Below are 14,929 nucleotides of genomic sequence, written 5' to 3' on the forward strand. Positions count from 1 at the left end.
TAAGGCAGGAGTGAATATCTGTCCGTAGCTGTTTGCACACATACACATGCATGTTAACCTGTGTGCAGACACACATACATATCCATGTACTTAAATAGGGTTTATTCACTGGCAAAGCTTGTAATAACAGCCCCGTGGTTTTGCCCCGCTGCAAATGAAGGTCCCTTGTTTTCTCCCCAGCACCAAATGTCATGTGAACCCAGTGGGCAGGAAGGAGCACATGGGGATTGCTCTCCAAGAACTCCTTCACCCCTCACTCACGCCATTCCCTCTTTTTCCTCCCCCCTCCAAAAGCAAACAAACAAAAAGGTTTTTAAAAAAAATAGTTGCTACTCTTATTTTTGTTCTTTGTGTTTGAATAAAATAACATAAATACAAGTTCTTTATTAATAAGTGGTGATTTTAAACTTTGCGTCCAAACAAAAATATATATTTGTGTTCACAATGCATGTGTATGAGAGTCTGTTTGATCTAGTACTGAAACTGCTGTTCAGAAGAAGTGAATTTCAGTGCCATTGTTGTCAGATTTAATCCTTTTTCTCTTTATCCTGCAATAACTCTTTATCCTGCAAATGAGCCTCTCCACCCAGATTTCTAAAATGATGTCCATGAGTGTTTATATCAGTATAAGGATAGTGCTAAAATAGGATTCATGCAATTTGATACATATTTAAAGTAAGGACCAGATATTGATTAAGTTGTTATGTCAGTGTACTTGAATATCACCCCAAACCCTAAATTAACAATGAACAAAAGAGAGAGATTGCTTTTAATATTCATTTGCTTCCAAACAAGAGGCATCTCTACACTTTATTACTATTTCTTCCATAGTGAAACATTTCGAAAATTATAAATATAAAGAATTTGGTGTTACATTTTATGTCATATTAGATGCATGCGTTGAGCTTTTTGTTCTCCACTTCTTGGAAACAGTTAAATACTAACAGTACCTGAGATGCTGTAAAACGTATTTATTTTGAAAAGTTGTGTATGATATGAAAGTTTACTTCACTGAGAAAGACTATTTTAAAAATTGGTTCATAACAGGATTTTTCGGGTCTGAGAGGATGTTTCCTTTACAATAAAAAGTGAATCTTCTTTTACCCCAACAAATAGTAGTTTGTATATGGGTCTGCTAATTAGTATGGTTATTTCCTGTTTTGTTGATGAGGCTTTAATAAATGTCAAGGGTACAGCCACGAAGATCTCCCAATTAGGCTTTGCGTTTGTAAAACCCAACCCCTTTGCTTTTGTGTGAAGATGACAGTTCCAACTGCAGCCTCAGCCTAACAGGGCTCAAGGGAAAGGATACTTCTCTGGTTTTATTGAAAACAAGGCCAGTTTGGCCCAGGGAGAATACCAGCACTGGTCACAGTGCAGAGCCATTTTTAACAATGAATATTTACTAAGCTTTATGACTGCTGTCATTGTGACTTTATTTTTTTTTTAACAAAAAACTAGCAGTAAATAAAAAAAAAAAGTATAGCGTGTAAAATAGCTGTCAAAACCTAATCAGAGGATAAATAATTAAATGTGCTATTGCAAACCGTAGTGATCAGCTTGCCCTCCTATAATTTGCATTTTGTAAGTCTTTCCTTAAAAAAAAAAAAAAAAGGAACTGAGGGGAGTGCACTCCTACGTGCCCGTGTGCATGCGCGTGTGCACACACAATTAATCTGTGCCTCAGACGAATCCTTCTATCTCTGTAATATTCATTTGAGCTTCCCCTTGCTTAGGTTCACTGTTCTAGGCTTTTTATATGTGTGTGAAGCTTAACTATATTGCAAGTCAACATTAACAGATGGATTGCCCTAAGCAAGGGAAAACCACAACAACAAAATCTAGTGAAAGTGGAGGATTGAAGCTTTTTATTGTTAAGCCTTATTAAAACCTTGGCATGTGCACTGCTGTTAACTGTTTCGTGCCTAGAGCTAATAATATGTCTCTGGTATGTTTTATCTCTCACATTAATAAAGGATGTAGAAGGTATAAGAAATCACCAGCTAAAATTTTTGAAACAGAAATTAATGCAAGCATGAGATCGCTTCAACACTGCAGTATCTTCCCAATGATGTTGCTGAGTTCCTTTAACTATTGATGAGAGGGGCACAGGAGGGCATGTATTGGACTGTGGTGCATTCAGTTTTTGCATAATCTGGTTTAGTTCTGTTTCATTATATGCTCCCAGGTAATGTAGGTTTCTGTGTACGCAGGGGCTTAAATGCAGTAGGAGCTCTGTAAAATTGTTCCAATTTAATATATAATTAAAAAGAAAATGTGTTTATATGATCCTGGTTAGAATGCCGGGAAGATCAGTGTGATTTCATGAATATGATCTTTGTAATTTTGCTGTTATATTAGGTGTTAGGGTAGCTTATTGAAAATGGTGCATTTCAGGATATCAATAGTCCTAATGTATTTTGTGGCTAATAAAACACTCTTGAAGATTTGCAGAATACCAGATAAGAACTACCAGTTCACTTTGCAATTAGTAAGTTAGCAATGCCCCCTTGTCTCTAAGGAAATGTATGTAATACTATGTGCCTAAAGGTACTACAGGTATCTTGCATCTGTAGTGGAAATCAGCGTCTGGATTCTAAGTGTGGATTTACCAGGAATCCCTGTGTGTCAACAATACTTAAAATGTTCCTATATTGAAGATACCAAGTGAACTATTTGCCATGACTTTGCAGGATCCAAATACAGTGACTAAGAAGGTTTTAAAAACACTTTTGCATAAGGTAATAAAAACCAACTTAGACTAAACTTTTTTCTTGGTATGCTCACATAGAAGAGAACTACCAGTTTTTAATCTTTTTTTTTTTTTAAAGCATATTGCAAATGGAGCTTTTTCACTTTTATTGAAGTATATCCTAGTAACTATACAATACAGAATTCAGCTTGCAGTAGATATACTTGGCATCTGTTCAACGAAGATAGCAAGTGTCAAGCAGGAAGATGTGTTCAGAATAACCTTGCCTTCAGGAGTGCCCCATTTATCAATATCCTTACAATGGCCAGTAAAATAAATGACATAATCATTAGCTACAAAGGGCTTCTAGTAACTGATTACCCTCCTAACCTGAAAAAGGCTGTGAGAGTTGGCTATTCTGAATACTTTTTTTTTTACCCGTAATGTAAGAGAGGAGATGACATGCTTGTGATAATGCAGTGCTGAATATACTGAGTATTCTGTATAAGATGACTTTCTTTTGGAAAAAGAATCCACAAACAGCCCCACAATGGTTTCAGAAACATAAAAGCTCTGATTAAGGGCATTTACCTGTGTTTGTATTCAGATAATGTGCTTGAGATCACATCTATGCCTACCATCCACAGATAACACTGATTATGTTACTGGAGGTCTCTTCTGCTCTCATTGTCTAAAATATTATAAATTGACAGATGTCATAAAGTAAGAGCTTTTTAAAATGTAAATCACATTTTGTAAATAAAAAGTAAAATACAGTCTTGAACTAAGCTTTAGTTGATCAGTAAATTGTGTTTCTTAGCTAATGTGTAATTTGAAAATATTGTAGATATCATTAGCTTCCTTTAATTTGGAGAAAAATCTTTTGTCTTGGTGTGTCAAGTAAGATCTCTTCATTCTGCAAAACAGTCAGATTTCCTTTTAATTAAAAATGAAAAAGCTAGGCAGCCAAAATTCAAATTGTAGATTACGAGAGTGCCCTCTCGTGGCGCTGGTACCTTTTCGAAGAGGTGGAGGCACATGTATCCTCTGCCTCGTGCAAGGCTTTCTAGTTACAATAGAAAACCTCTCAGAAATCAACTGGTACTTCCTTTATTTTTGTTAAGTGAAATAGTGCCTGGATTTTGTGCAAAGTAAGCATTTAGATGCTTTCAGGTATGGTGCATAATATTCTTTTCTGGAGTAGGGAATAATAAGCTACCAAGGAGAGGCAGAATTACGACATTGCTCTCTGCTCCCACCTGCCCTCTCTGCTAAACGGAGACAGTGACAATCTGCAGCAGAGTTCTGCTCTTCCTTCTGCGCCCATAAACAAGTGTAAACCTTGTGGCTACTTGTCTCCCAGTTTTGCAGTAAAACATCATTTGAGAAACTTCTGCACAGATTACCATGCTTCCAGTTAAAAAAAAGAAAAAAAAATTAAAGAAATGGGAAGTTAGGATAATGGCCAGGAAATCACTCCAGGATTTTTTCTTACCCTGTGAGCATTTTGTGGAATGCTTAGTTTTTCAAGGTAGAGTCATCACATCTACCTCTGATCTTACTGAAAGAAAAATTTATTCAAGCAAAAACTTCACAGGTGCTTTTCCTGACTATTATTGCCCCCTGCTTAAGTTTTTTAACAAATAGAAAGACAGCCTTTCTGAGGGTCTTTTCTTTTACAAACAAACACACCACACTCATACGTTTCCAGTGTTTGCTTTTTCTGAAGTATATGAAAGAAAAATGCTGTCTCACAAAGTACCTTCAGAACTGGATTAACCTTTCTGTCCTTAGTAGTTAATTGAAATAACCGGATTAAATTTTTCATCAGGAGAATTTATTGACATCTTCATATAACAGTGGTATCTTCTGCTTTCATTTGCTGTGTATCTTCTGTCTTCCATGGATCACATTTTGGCTCCCCCAAAGCAGGGAGCCAGAAGAGCTGTCAGACAATGTTTGGGATCTACATCCCAACTTCCATTTTTCTTTTACCTTCTGACCTGAAGCACCACTTTACATCTAAAACTTAAGCTCTAGTACTGAATGTTCCCTAACCTTTTCTTTCTCTTTATAATCCTGTACCTTAGAATTTAAAAAAAAAAAAAAAGGGGGGGGGGATAAAGAAGTTCAATTAAAGAAAAAATTTTGGCTGGGGGCAAAAGGAAGGAGAATTAAAAGAGACAGGAAAAGCCTTTGCTACAGGGATCTCAGCATCTCTGAATGCGAGAGCTCAGATTCGACCCATCTAATTTTAGACACTTCTGAAATGCTGAAGTTATTAGCTGCAGTGCTGCCCTAGGCTGTTTCTGTAGTAAGTGGAGAGAGAGGAGCATGACCAAAGGGCAACTCAGCCCACCTAGAATCTAGACTGCATCCTGATGGCGCCTCTATCCTGCTGTTAATTTTCTAATTTTGGCCCTAAAATATCTAAAATTAGTGAGTAGCATCCAAATTCAAGTGCCTGCCATATTCACAGCACCTTGCAGAGAAAGACCTTCTTTGTTGGGCAGAAAACTCCTACTGGTGCCAAACAGGAGGGACTTCTCCTTTTTAATTCTTCTGGTTGGGAGCCTTGCTTGGGCTCAATATTTCTGTTTCTAAGACACAGTCTTTTTTTCCCTGCTAATGTGATTAGTTTGGCTGTTTTCAGGCTTCATACAGAGCTTCCCTCAAATAGGTTCTAACATTGTCCATAGGTCTGATGGACAGAGTTCAGTGTTTCTGAAGTCTGGAGGTATAGAACGTTTGTCTTTATGATCACATCCACATTGTACAATTCATCTTCAATATTTCTGGTAAGTTTTCCTCTGAGAACGTCGCACACGATCAGCAAACAGTGCTCCTAGCAGTGATTTTACCATGTGATAGTTCTGCTGATGTCAGGGTATGATGCCTATTTTAACTAAAAGATCAATTTATGTTCCAACCAGGCAAACTGGGTTTACAGCTCTTATGGTTCATTAAAGTCACACATGATGTACCTGAGTTAATTCCAAGTCTCTTGACTTTCCTGTTACCTCAAACCCGTGTTCCCTTTCCTGCCTTTGTGCATATAAACATTTATGTGGCTTTGTGCATAGGGACACCTGATTAGTTTTTCCTTTTCTGACACATGTTCTTCCTTATCTCCTTGCTCCTCTCCACTGTGACCCCCTCAGTGCTCCATTCTGTCATTTGCCTTCCATCACTGAGTGTACCTGGGACATTAATAACCATCAGAAGGGAAAATATGTGATATTTTTCTCAGGTTTTGTAACTGGAAATTCTGCCTGGTTAATCTGATTCTTAGAATCATCCACAAAAAAAAAAAAAAAGAGCTGCTGGCTTTAGTTGTTGCAAATGGCACTGCAAATCCCCACGTCCTATTTTAAAGGACTAACACTTGTGCTTGTTGCCAATTAAAATGGAGCCAGACTGCCTTCGGATGGTGCACTCTTTGCAGCTAGAATGATGTGTGGCATGGTGCCACAGTGCATCATCAGCTGAAAACAGGCACTTTAGCTAAGAATAACCTCTGTGCCATTGAGAAGAACGAGCAGGATGTGGCTGCTCGGAGGTGATGCCTGACTGTGGGCAGTGGGGAGCCTCGGGCTGATTTAGGGGGCTCAGGATTCCTGAGGGAAAAACGGCCTGCGATTCTTCAGGGAAAGTGGAAGTTTACTTGTTGCTTTGGAGAAAAGCAGACTATTTTTGAAAAATATTTGCAGAAGCATGACTAATTATTAAAAATTAAAAGCAGTGTTACAAAATTCTCCACTGATACCTGTGTTCAGGTATCCCTGCATAAAATGTACGGAGCTAAGACTTTGTTCATTTTTTTCAATTCAGAACATAAATAATTAGTGTGCTATCCATGACTAAGTATCTCAACAGATTTATCACCCTTACTTATAATAAATCCCACCTCAGCACAGATATTAATGTTTCTTTACCTTTGCCATAGTCAGTGGAGGTCTCTGTGGTATTACAGGGTACTTGTCATTTCAAAGTACTGTGCCTGTACGCATATTTCTGGTTGTCTGTATCTCTAAACAGATTTTGGGGGATTTCCTGCTCTTGCAGACTCTTTATTGTCACAGAAAAGGATTTTTCTCTGTCATTGGGAAGCTCTTATTTTGTTTATCTCTGTTTCCCTATAATTTTAACAGGATCTCAGAATTGATGACATTTTCATGGCATACAGCTGTGGATGTTTCCAACTGCTTTATGTTCTTTCAAATGCATCATCTATATCTGCATCTGTTAAAGCAGAGGTGGTCTCTTTCCTAGGAAGGATGAAGCTTTTTTTTTATGTATAACATTAATAGTTTTTAAGTTTTACTGAGTCCTGTGCTATAATAATAATGTATATGTGTGTATATATATATAAAAAAATGGCATCTTAGATAATATATATCAGAGCATTATTGTTTAGAAATTGTACTTATTTTTTATCTCCCCTTTCCTCTTCCTTTCATTAGTCTCAGCTCTTGTGGAGTGTAATGTGAAGTACCTTCCTCTGATTCATCACTTTAGGTCACAGTGTTTAACCGGAAAGGAAGGCGACAGGTTGTGCTTAACTAGAAAGTTTGATTGAGAGATCTTTTGCTTCCCTACTGGATGGAGCCCTAATTATATCTGTGATTTGGTTGTAGAGGAGGATGGGTAAAATAAAATACTGAATCATAAATAAAAGCGGACTTGTATTTATTTTGCTTTCTCATACTCTAAATTTGTAAGAAAAAGGAGACAGTACTTCATGGATTTAAAACATTGTATGTATTTTAATTTTCTTGAAACTTTATATGTGTTGATGTATTGAGTAGCCAGTAAATGTGAAATTGTATGTGTGCTGCCATTTATCAAAAGATTGTTTTTCACTGTGAGGACAATTAATAGCAGCAGCCTTGTTAAACTTCCTGCCTTAGTATCAATCAATAAGCACTCATTCCCAAAAGCTGGACTTCTGAAAGGTCTAGCATTATATAAAAAGCTGACATTTCAAAGATTGACTTTCATGCCCAATCAAGAATGTAACCATCTTACATTTAAATCCTTTTGCATTCATGTATTTTGGCATTTTTATGCCAAAGCAGTACATTTTGTGAGGCTACCAGCAAGCAGAAGAGAACAGTTTGAGGACTTATTCTCACTTTATTTGCTTCTTACCTATATTTATACCATCAGCTCCTTCCTTTCCTTATTTCAGTGGTCAGCAATTGCTGAGCTCTCTGTAGGTTGCAGACCACTTGCACAAGGAGATTTCAAAGTGGAGCAGAAACCAAAGAGGATGTATAAGGTGTATACAGAAAGGATATATAACCTCACACCATCTGGAGTTGTTCCTTTGCTGCACTTTACAGGCTTGATGGTTCAGCAGTGGCTTGTGGAGAGTGTGAGCTTGTTGTCTTTAAGTGTGTTGAACTGTCTTACATTGTGAACAAGATGAGAGATGGAATCTTGTGGTGCAGTGTACCTGAAGATGAGAAAACTTAAAACTAGCAAAAGTAGAATCCCTGTCCATGTTTTGGTATAAAGTAAATACATTAAATAATAGATTTATTATCTAAGCAGAACAAGTTGGAAGAAGCAAAACAACTGACTAGTTGAAAGAAGTTTTTTCCTTTATTTTATAGAAGAAAACATGACAGCAGTCTATTAAGACTTTATAAAGTTCTGGTGCAGCGAGAAAGGAGTGTTGCCGTATCATTTCTTGTGGTAATAAATTTAAATGGTCTGGTTGTTATTAGAATGCTAATCAGGAAGGAAGCAGAAGTCTGTCCTTTTTTCATAAAGAGGTATAAAAAAGGTTACACACTTCAAAATGTAGAAAAGACAGAAATTAAAAGCTTAAATAACTGCAAACAGCAGGGTACGTCAGTAATGGAAGGACTTCTTAAATGACTCTGACAGCTTTTGCAGGTGCACGTACTCTGTCACTTTGCCTAGTGGAACCTTGAAAAAGTTTTATGGCTTTCCTTTTGGAATTTATTAAGGGTTTCTTTCTTTCTTTTTCTTTCTTTGCAAAGTAGTCTGGACATACCCCTCCCTTGCAGTCGTTTTTATTACAGCTCCTAGAGGAAAGTCACCTATTCAAAAACATATGTTGCTTGTTGTCTCCGTGGCTAGCTCACAGAGTTGTAAATGCTGGAGAAGGTTGTTATTTACAGCCAAATATTTTCCTTTCCTTCCCCCCATTTTTTTTTCTTTGTATGTAAATCCCATTTTATTTGATTAGTTTTTGAAAGTCTCCCTGTATAATTTTATAATATAGCCCTGAACATTTAAATTGGTAACAAAAATATTTTTTCAAATACAGATTCTGACCATCAGAAACTAGAAGTTCTTGGTTTTGGGGGAGATTTTAGGTTTATCAACATGCTCTGTTACATTCCTTTATATGATATTATTCTTGTTTTCATTAACACTCTTGCATAATACTGTCTGTAAGTGCTCTGAGGGGCCACTGCTATGCCTGTGGTGTTTGCTGAATCTAATGAATTTTATTCAGTTCCTGTTTCTCAAAGACACAACTTTTTTTCCTTTTTTCTTTTTTTTTTCTTTTTCCCCACTTTTTTCTTTTTTTCTTGAAGCTTATATCTATGCTGTTTGAAATGTTATTTATTATTTCAACAAATCAGCAAGTGTCATATTGTAGGATTTTATTCTACTGACAGAGTTAATTCATGTACAGATGAAGTGTTGGTTTTCATTCTGTTTTCTGAAACTTCTCAACATTTTTAAAGAACCTTCTTCCCTGCAAAATCTCTCATTTATGCTACTAGAAGTAAATGTGATGGCATCATCTAATTCTGCTGCAAATTGGAGGGTTTTGTCCTCCAAGAGCTAGTTCCAGGTTAGAGCTTTAATTACAGTGAACGTCACGTCAAAATTGTCTTGGGGAAGTGGTTAATTTCCAGTGTTATAGAAACAAAGTATTTTAATTGTCCCAGTGAAGATAAATACTTAAAGCAGCAACTTATAAACTGAAAACAGTGACTGTAGTTGTGACAGTGAGCAGTAAAATAGCTAATTAGGAGTATTAGTTAAGACAGAATGGTTAACCTCTCTTTAGTTACAAACTGGAAAATGATAGATTGCAACAGTGATGGGAATGACACAAAGAATTCACAAAACTGTGAAAGAGTTAGAAACAGTTTTGCTCTGCCTTCCATCTTATACTTTTTACTCAGTATGAATCTTAGGGTTCTTTCATGGGCTTTAATATGCTAATAATTCTCTCATTTTCTATCAACTATTACTTGGTTTAACACATTAAGAACCATATGTTTCCTCTTTGAGAGTGAAGAACTATGGAAAGTGTTATCAAAACTTGCTGCTTTAATTAAATCCTCTCTTGTTGAACAGGAACAAATGTCTCAGTCTATGAAGAGTGAACACTGAGACATTCCTGAAAATAATGGGGGGGGGGGAAGTTGCAGAGAGCGTCCTGGTCTGTGTAGAACACTGACAACATCTGTAATAGGTAACGTCCTGAAATCCTCGCAGTACAAGGTTTTCAAGCTTGTAGTCTGAAATTAAGGTCATATTTCTTCCTCATCAGGGGCTCGTTGCAGGTTTAGGCATTTGGTGAACTGCATGATGAGATGTGGGCAGTAGCGCTTCTTGTTACTCGCTTGATTTTCCTCAAAGTTAGCTAGCACTGTTTTCCCTTTGCACAAATTCTATCCATATGTCTTTAAATTATGGGTGGTTATCCAAGGTTCAGAATCTCTGCAGTGGATTGATTGCCTGTATAGTTGATCTTTGCAGGTTTTTGATACTAAACAGGTATAAGAGATGTATAGCCCTTAAGACAGTCATTTGTGAAGCCCAAGTGACTAAAATTCCTGATTTAAATGTTCTGGTCAAGAGAGAGAATTCTTTAGCCTGATTTTATTTGCTAAATAATAATGGGACATAACAGGCTAGTGAGTAGTCCATAAGGTAGTGTGTGAATTTGCAACACATTAGCTAGTCCATGCAAAGTCTCCATGGGATGCTCTGAGTGTACACTGAGTTAGCTGTAATCTACAGTAAATTATCCTGCACAAAGGCATGTTTAGGGCAAAGTTTTTGAACTGGCATATTACTTACTCTGCAATCCTGTATAACACCTTAACATAAACCTACCTATGTAAAGAGGCTACTGATTTCTCTTGTATTTGCTTCTTCAAAAGTCCATTTTTCTTCATGCTCAGTGGACCACATCAACCAGAGCTTGGCAAATGTTTCTGTCAGAAAGTACTAAACCACAGTGCTTTTTGTGATATACTTTCCAGAAAGGGTAGCTAATAGACCTGAGTGATGCTTTTCCTCCAGTAGCCAGTTTTCTGCTAATCAATGCTTTGCATAAATAATAAGGCACACCAGGCTTTGCATAAATAATGAGGCCCTCCATAGGCCACGAAGAAAAATAGTTCTTTTTAATTGCTGATGCTTGAGGTCACATCCTCTTTAACAACCTTTACAAGACCTGATTAATATGTGGTTTTACTCATCAAGTGCTCAGGAAGTCTTAACAAGTAAAGTGGCAGCTAGTCTCCAAATAAGTCATGCTGAAATAGAAAAAAGCAAACAAAATTATAATGTTAATTTTTTGTCCTCTAGACTCGTTTCAACCAGCATCTCAGTAACCAGGATTTTGCCTTGGATGAAGATGATGATGATGAAATGGAGAGAACGAGCAAGTAAGAAGCCTGTTTAGATGTGTATGTACATATAGGAGAGAGCGTAACTAGTGTTATTCAGCAAAGTCAAGTTCAAGTGAAACATTTTGCTCCTGTCCAGGCTGCTAGTTTTATTCTTGATCTAGATGATGTCAAGTACTTTAGGATTTAAATCTACTTTAAAAACAGTGTCTAGAAGAGCTTGTTGTAATCTGCAGTCTTCATAGACTCCAGATAAAAAGACTACATACACAAAAAACTAGTGAAATATTATTCCTAAACATGGTGGGCAGTAACCTCAGCTGATCTGTTCTTTAAGGTTTGTGTTGTGGTTATGACAATGAGAACTTTTTTGAAGGGTCTGAAAGAAAAATAATGCCTTGTGAGTTTTATATCAAGCTCTTCCTATGTGAGAACTAGAAAAAAATCATAAATTGAAGTTTAGGCTGCACTGAGGCATTTTCTGAGTTCATGAGTTGATTTTGGATAATGAACCAGATAGGTTTTGATATAAACCAGAAAGGATGCTGAAAGCAAAATCAAGCAACTTGAGCTGTGATATAGTAGGGAAGAGGGAACTACTGAAGTATTAAAAGGATATAATCAAAACAGTAAGCTATGGGAAATACCCCTTGTAGCAGTATTCTGGATAGACAGAGATAGGAAAAGACTGTGGTAGAATGGGGGTCTGAGGTATGGGTCTTGCAATGAGCAAGAGAGAATTTAAGAGACAAAAGCACCAATTCTCAGTGCAGATAAGCAGTACTCCAGTAAGTCTGGTCATGTGATGGAAGAAGGGTTTCAGTATGAGAGTCTTTCCACTAGAACAAAGTGTGTGGTTAGGCCGGGAGACAGCTAATGGTGAGTGCATCTCCATTGATACCATACAGCTATGTTTAGCAAAATCCTTGAGTAGGAAGAAATTCCAGGTTATTGTTCCCTTTCATAAGTCTTGAAATGCATTCTCCTTTCAGGTATGGCTGTAATAAAATTACTTTTAGGTTCCTATCTGATGAAAAAGTTTTTGTTTTCAGGTTATCATCAGAAGACAGTGAAGAAGCTTCTGCTTACTTTTATGATAGTGATGGTTCTGGTGAAACAGGAATAATTCCTCAGCATCAAGGAGAAATGGACTTGCTTGGGGAGATCCTGGACACACTGAGCACACACAGTTCAGATCAAGGAAAACTCTCAGGAGCAAAGAGCCTGGATTTCTTTAGGTCAATGGATGACATTGATTACAAGACTGCGGTTAGTCTTCTGCTTTCATTTGAAAAATAACCCAAGTTCATTTATAGTGGAATACTGCACTTGTGGAATCAACAACATGCAGATCAGACACAGCAGCATAGTCCTTAGAATTGCTAGTGTGTCTTAGGGCTGCATAACAGTACACTCATGCTGGTCACTGCATGATGGTTTTTCACCAGCCAAGAAATTGGTTACACCTTTGTCCAGTTTATTAGATCTTCTTGGAATGATGTACATATGTACCTGTGACTTATATAATAATTTACTTAGTCAAATAGTTTAGTATTACATTTACCTGTTCAATCTGATATGCCTGGAGAAGGATTTAGTCTTCTTTTTGTGCAGTTTAGAAGGTATTTCCATTTTCACTTCACAGCCTTTAACTAGGTGTAGTGATATGGTGATGTTTTCATCTTGATTTAAGTCATGGGATCTATCTGGTGATTGCACCCAAACCACTGCTAGAATAGCACTGCAGAGCTTTCTAAGGGGGCTCCTTGTTGCTTTTTTAGGTAGGGTTGCATAGGTCCTTTAGTGTGAACAAACTGCTTGCCTACAATTTTAAAACCCTCACCAAGTCACTGCTGTGATGTTAGCCAAAACAATAGTAGTGTTTTTGAATTCCAGTGCATTTCAGCTGTCCGACATTCACTTTTGCTGAAAGGGATCTTATAGTAGAGGATTTGTTACTGGAGCAGCAAATACTGATGCAAATGCTTATAAAGCTTGCAAAATTTTATATGATGAGTGTCACACAGGGGTTAGATTAATAAAATGCCCATTTTTGTTTGGCCAAAAAACTTTAATATTGAAAGTTGGTATAATTAATTACTGAAGGAAAGAGGAAATACCATCTGGTTTTAGTTTTAGTCCCCCACCCTCTAATATTATGGGTACAAACCAGAAAAGTGTGTCTTTGTTCACTGTCAAAACTTCTTGTGCCAAGATGGCATAGATAGGGGGACAGAAATCCTTCCTCTGTACCAAAGGTAATCATTAGGATAAGAGACAATGTTCTGGTGAGGAAATGTAAAAACACTTGTTCTCACATTGTGTCTGGGATTGTTGTTGTGTGATACTGAACTCCAAAGGAGATCCATGGTTTAGGAACACATAATATCCCTTACAGTACTTTTGTTTCAGAAATGCCAGTGTAGAGACATTTTTTGTCTCTGCATTAACTATAAAAATGTTTTTTTCTTTCAGAACAAGTCAAATGCACCTAGTGAGAGCAACCTTACCCTGCTCTGCAGCAGTGCTAATGATCAAGCAGAGTGGAACCTCGGCCAGGATGACAGTGTCCTCCATTGGAAGCAGCTCCCTCCATCACCAAGGAAGCAAGTTTCTTCTGGTGGCCAGAGAGAATCTCTCACAAGGCTGGAAGAAGAAAAGAGTGACAAAACCCTTATTACTGACAGGATGGACACCACTAGTATGACATCCCCATCTTCAGTACGACCAAGTGCTCAGTTTACTTCCCTAGGAAGTTTCAAAGCAGGCTATTCTTCCTGTAAGCATGCAAAGCAGAACGAAACACTAAGCAGTACCTCAGAAGATCAGCTCCCAGGAAGTCTTGCTCAACATCCATCCATTCTGGTCCCTTGGGAGAAAGATGGGAAGGAAGGAGATGAAAGTCCGGAAGAGGGTGGTCTTCTTCAAGAAGTGGTGTCATTATGTAAACTGAGTTCTGCTTTTCACTATGGTTTAAATATTTCAAAGGATAGCTTATCCAGCAGTAGCAGTGGAAATAAAACGTAAGAAAACTATGAGAAGAGAAACTTGACTCCCATTAGAAGTTAAAGGGAGACTACTCAGGACTCCATATAACTCCATATAACATGATAACCAAAAGATGAAAAAGGAATAAGAGATCTAAGTTATGAAAATAATTCTCTTCAGTTGAGTATGCATTTTCTGCCATTGGGACATCTGCTTCTATGTTTACTCAGTTCATTTGTTGGCTGTAGTTAGGTCCAAAAAATGAAACTAAATATATGAATGCACTCTTAAATCAGGTACTAGTTAGTCTCTGTGTTAAAAATACAGCAAGTGTATGGTGCTTCCTAGCATTTGCTTCCTCTAAGCAGCAGTAAAAGTGTCGCCTAACAGGTAACCAGGTTTTGAAGGTACTCTGTTAATCCCAGTAAGCATGAAATGAACCAAGCCATCTGATTTGTCTGAAATGTACAAATGCTAATATTTGTAATGAATAATAATTGCCTTAATCTTTTGAGAAGAGGTTTAATTGTCTTAGAAGATGAATGCAAATCTACAAAACAGCAATAATGATTTTCCATGGCAGGAATTTGCTTCAGCAGAGGTGGGTGGGAAGGAG

The 14,929-nt window shown here is 37.3% G+C and overlaps 1 protein-coding gene across 3 annotated transcripts in view; it reads left to right on the forward strand.

The window, feature by feature from the left end:
- DENND1B (DENN domain containing 1B) overlaps nt 1–14,608 on the forward strand; it is a 149,484-nt gene extending 134,876 nt beyond the window's left edge. For 2 of the 3 annotated variants that reach the window (XM_032696453.1, XM_032696454.1), the window contains 3 exons: nt 11,285–11,364; nt 12,378–12,594; nt 13,801–14,608. In XM_032696453.1, coding sequence (XP_032552344.1) covers nt 11,285–11,364; nt 12,378–12,594; nt 13,801–14,352 — 849 coding nt within the window. In that variant the 3' untranslated portion in view covers nt 14,353–14,608. The remainder of the gene's footprint in view (nt 1–11,284; nt 11,365–12,377; nt 12,595–13,800) is intronic. The other variant, XM_032696455.1, reaches the window with a different exon arrangement.
- Nucleotides 14,609–14,929: the final 321 nt, after the last annotated feature.

This window comes from Chiroxiphia lanceolata, chromosome 9 (assembly GCF_009829145.1).
Source record: "Chiroxiphia lanceolata isolate bChiLan1 chromosome 9, bChiLan1.pri, whole genome shotgun sequence".
Classification (NCBI taxonomy): domain Eukaryota; kingdom Metazoa; phylum Chordata; class Aves; order Passeriformes; family Pipridae; genus Chiroxiphia; species Chiroxiphia lanceolata.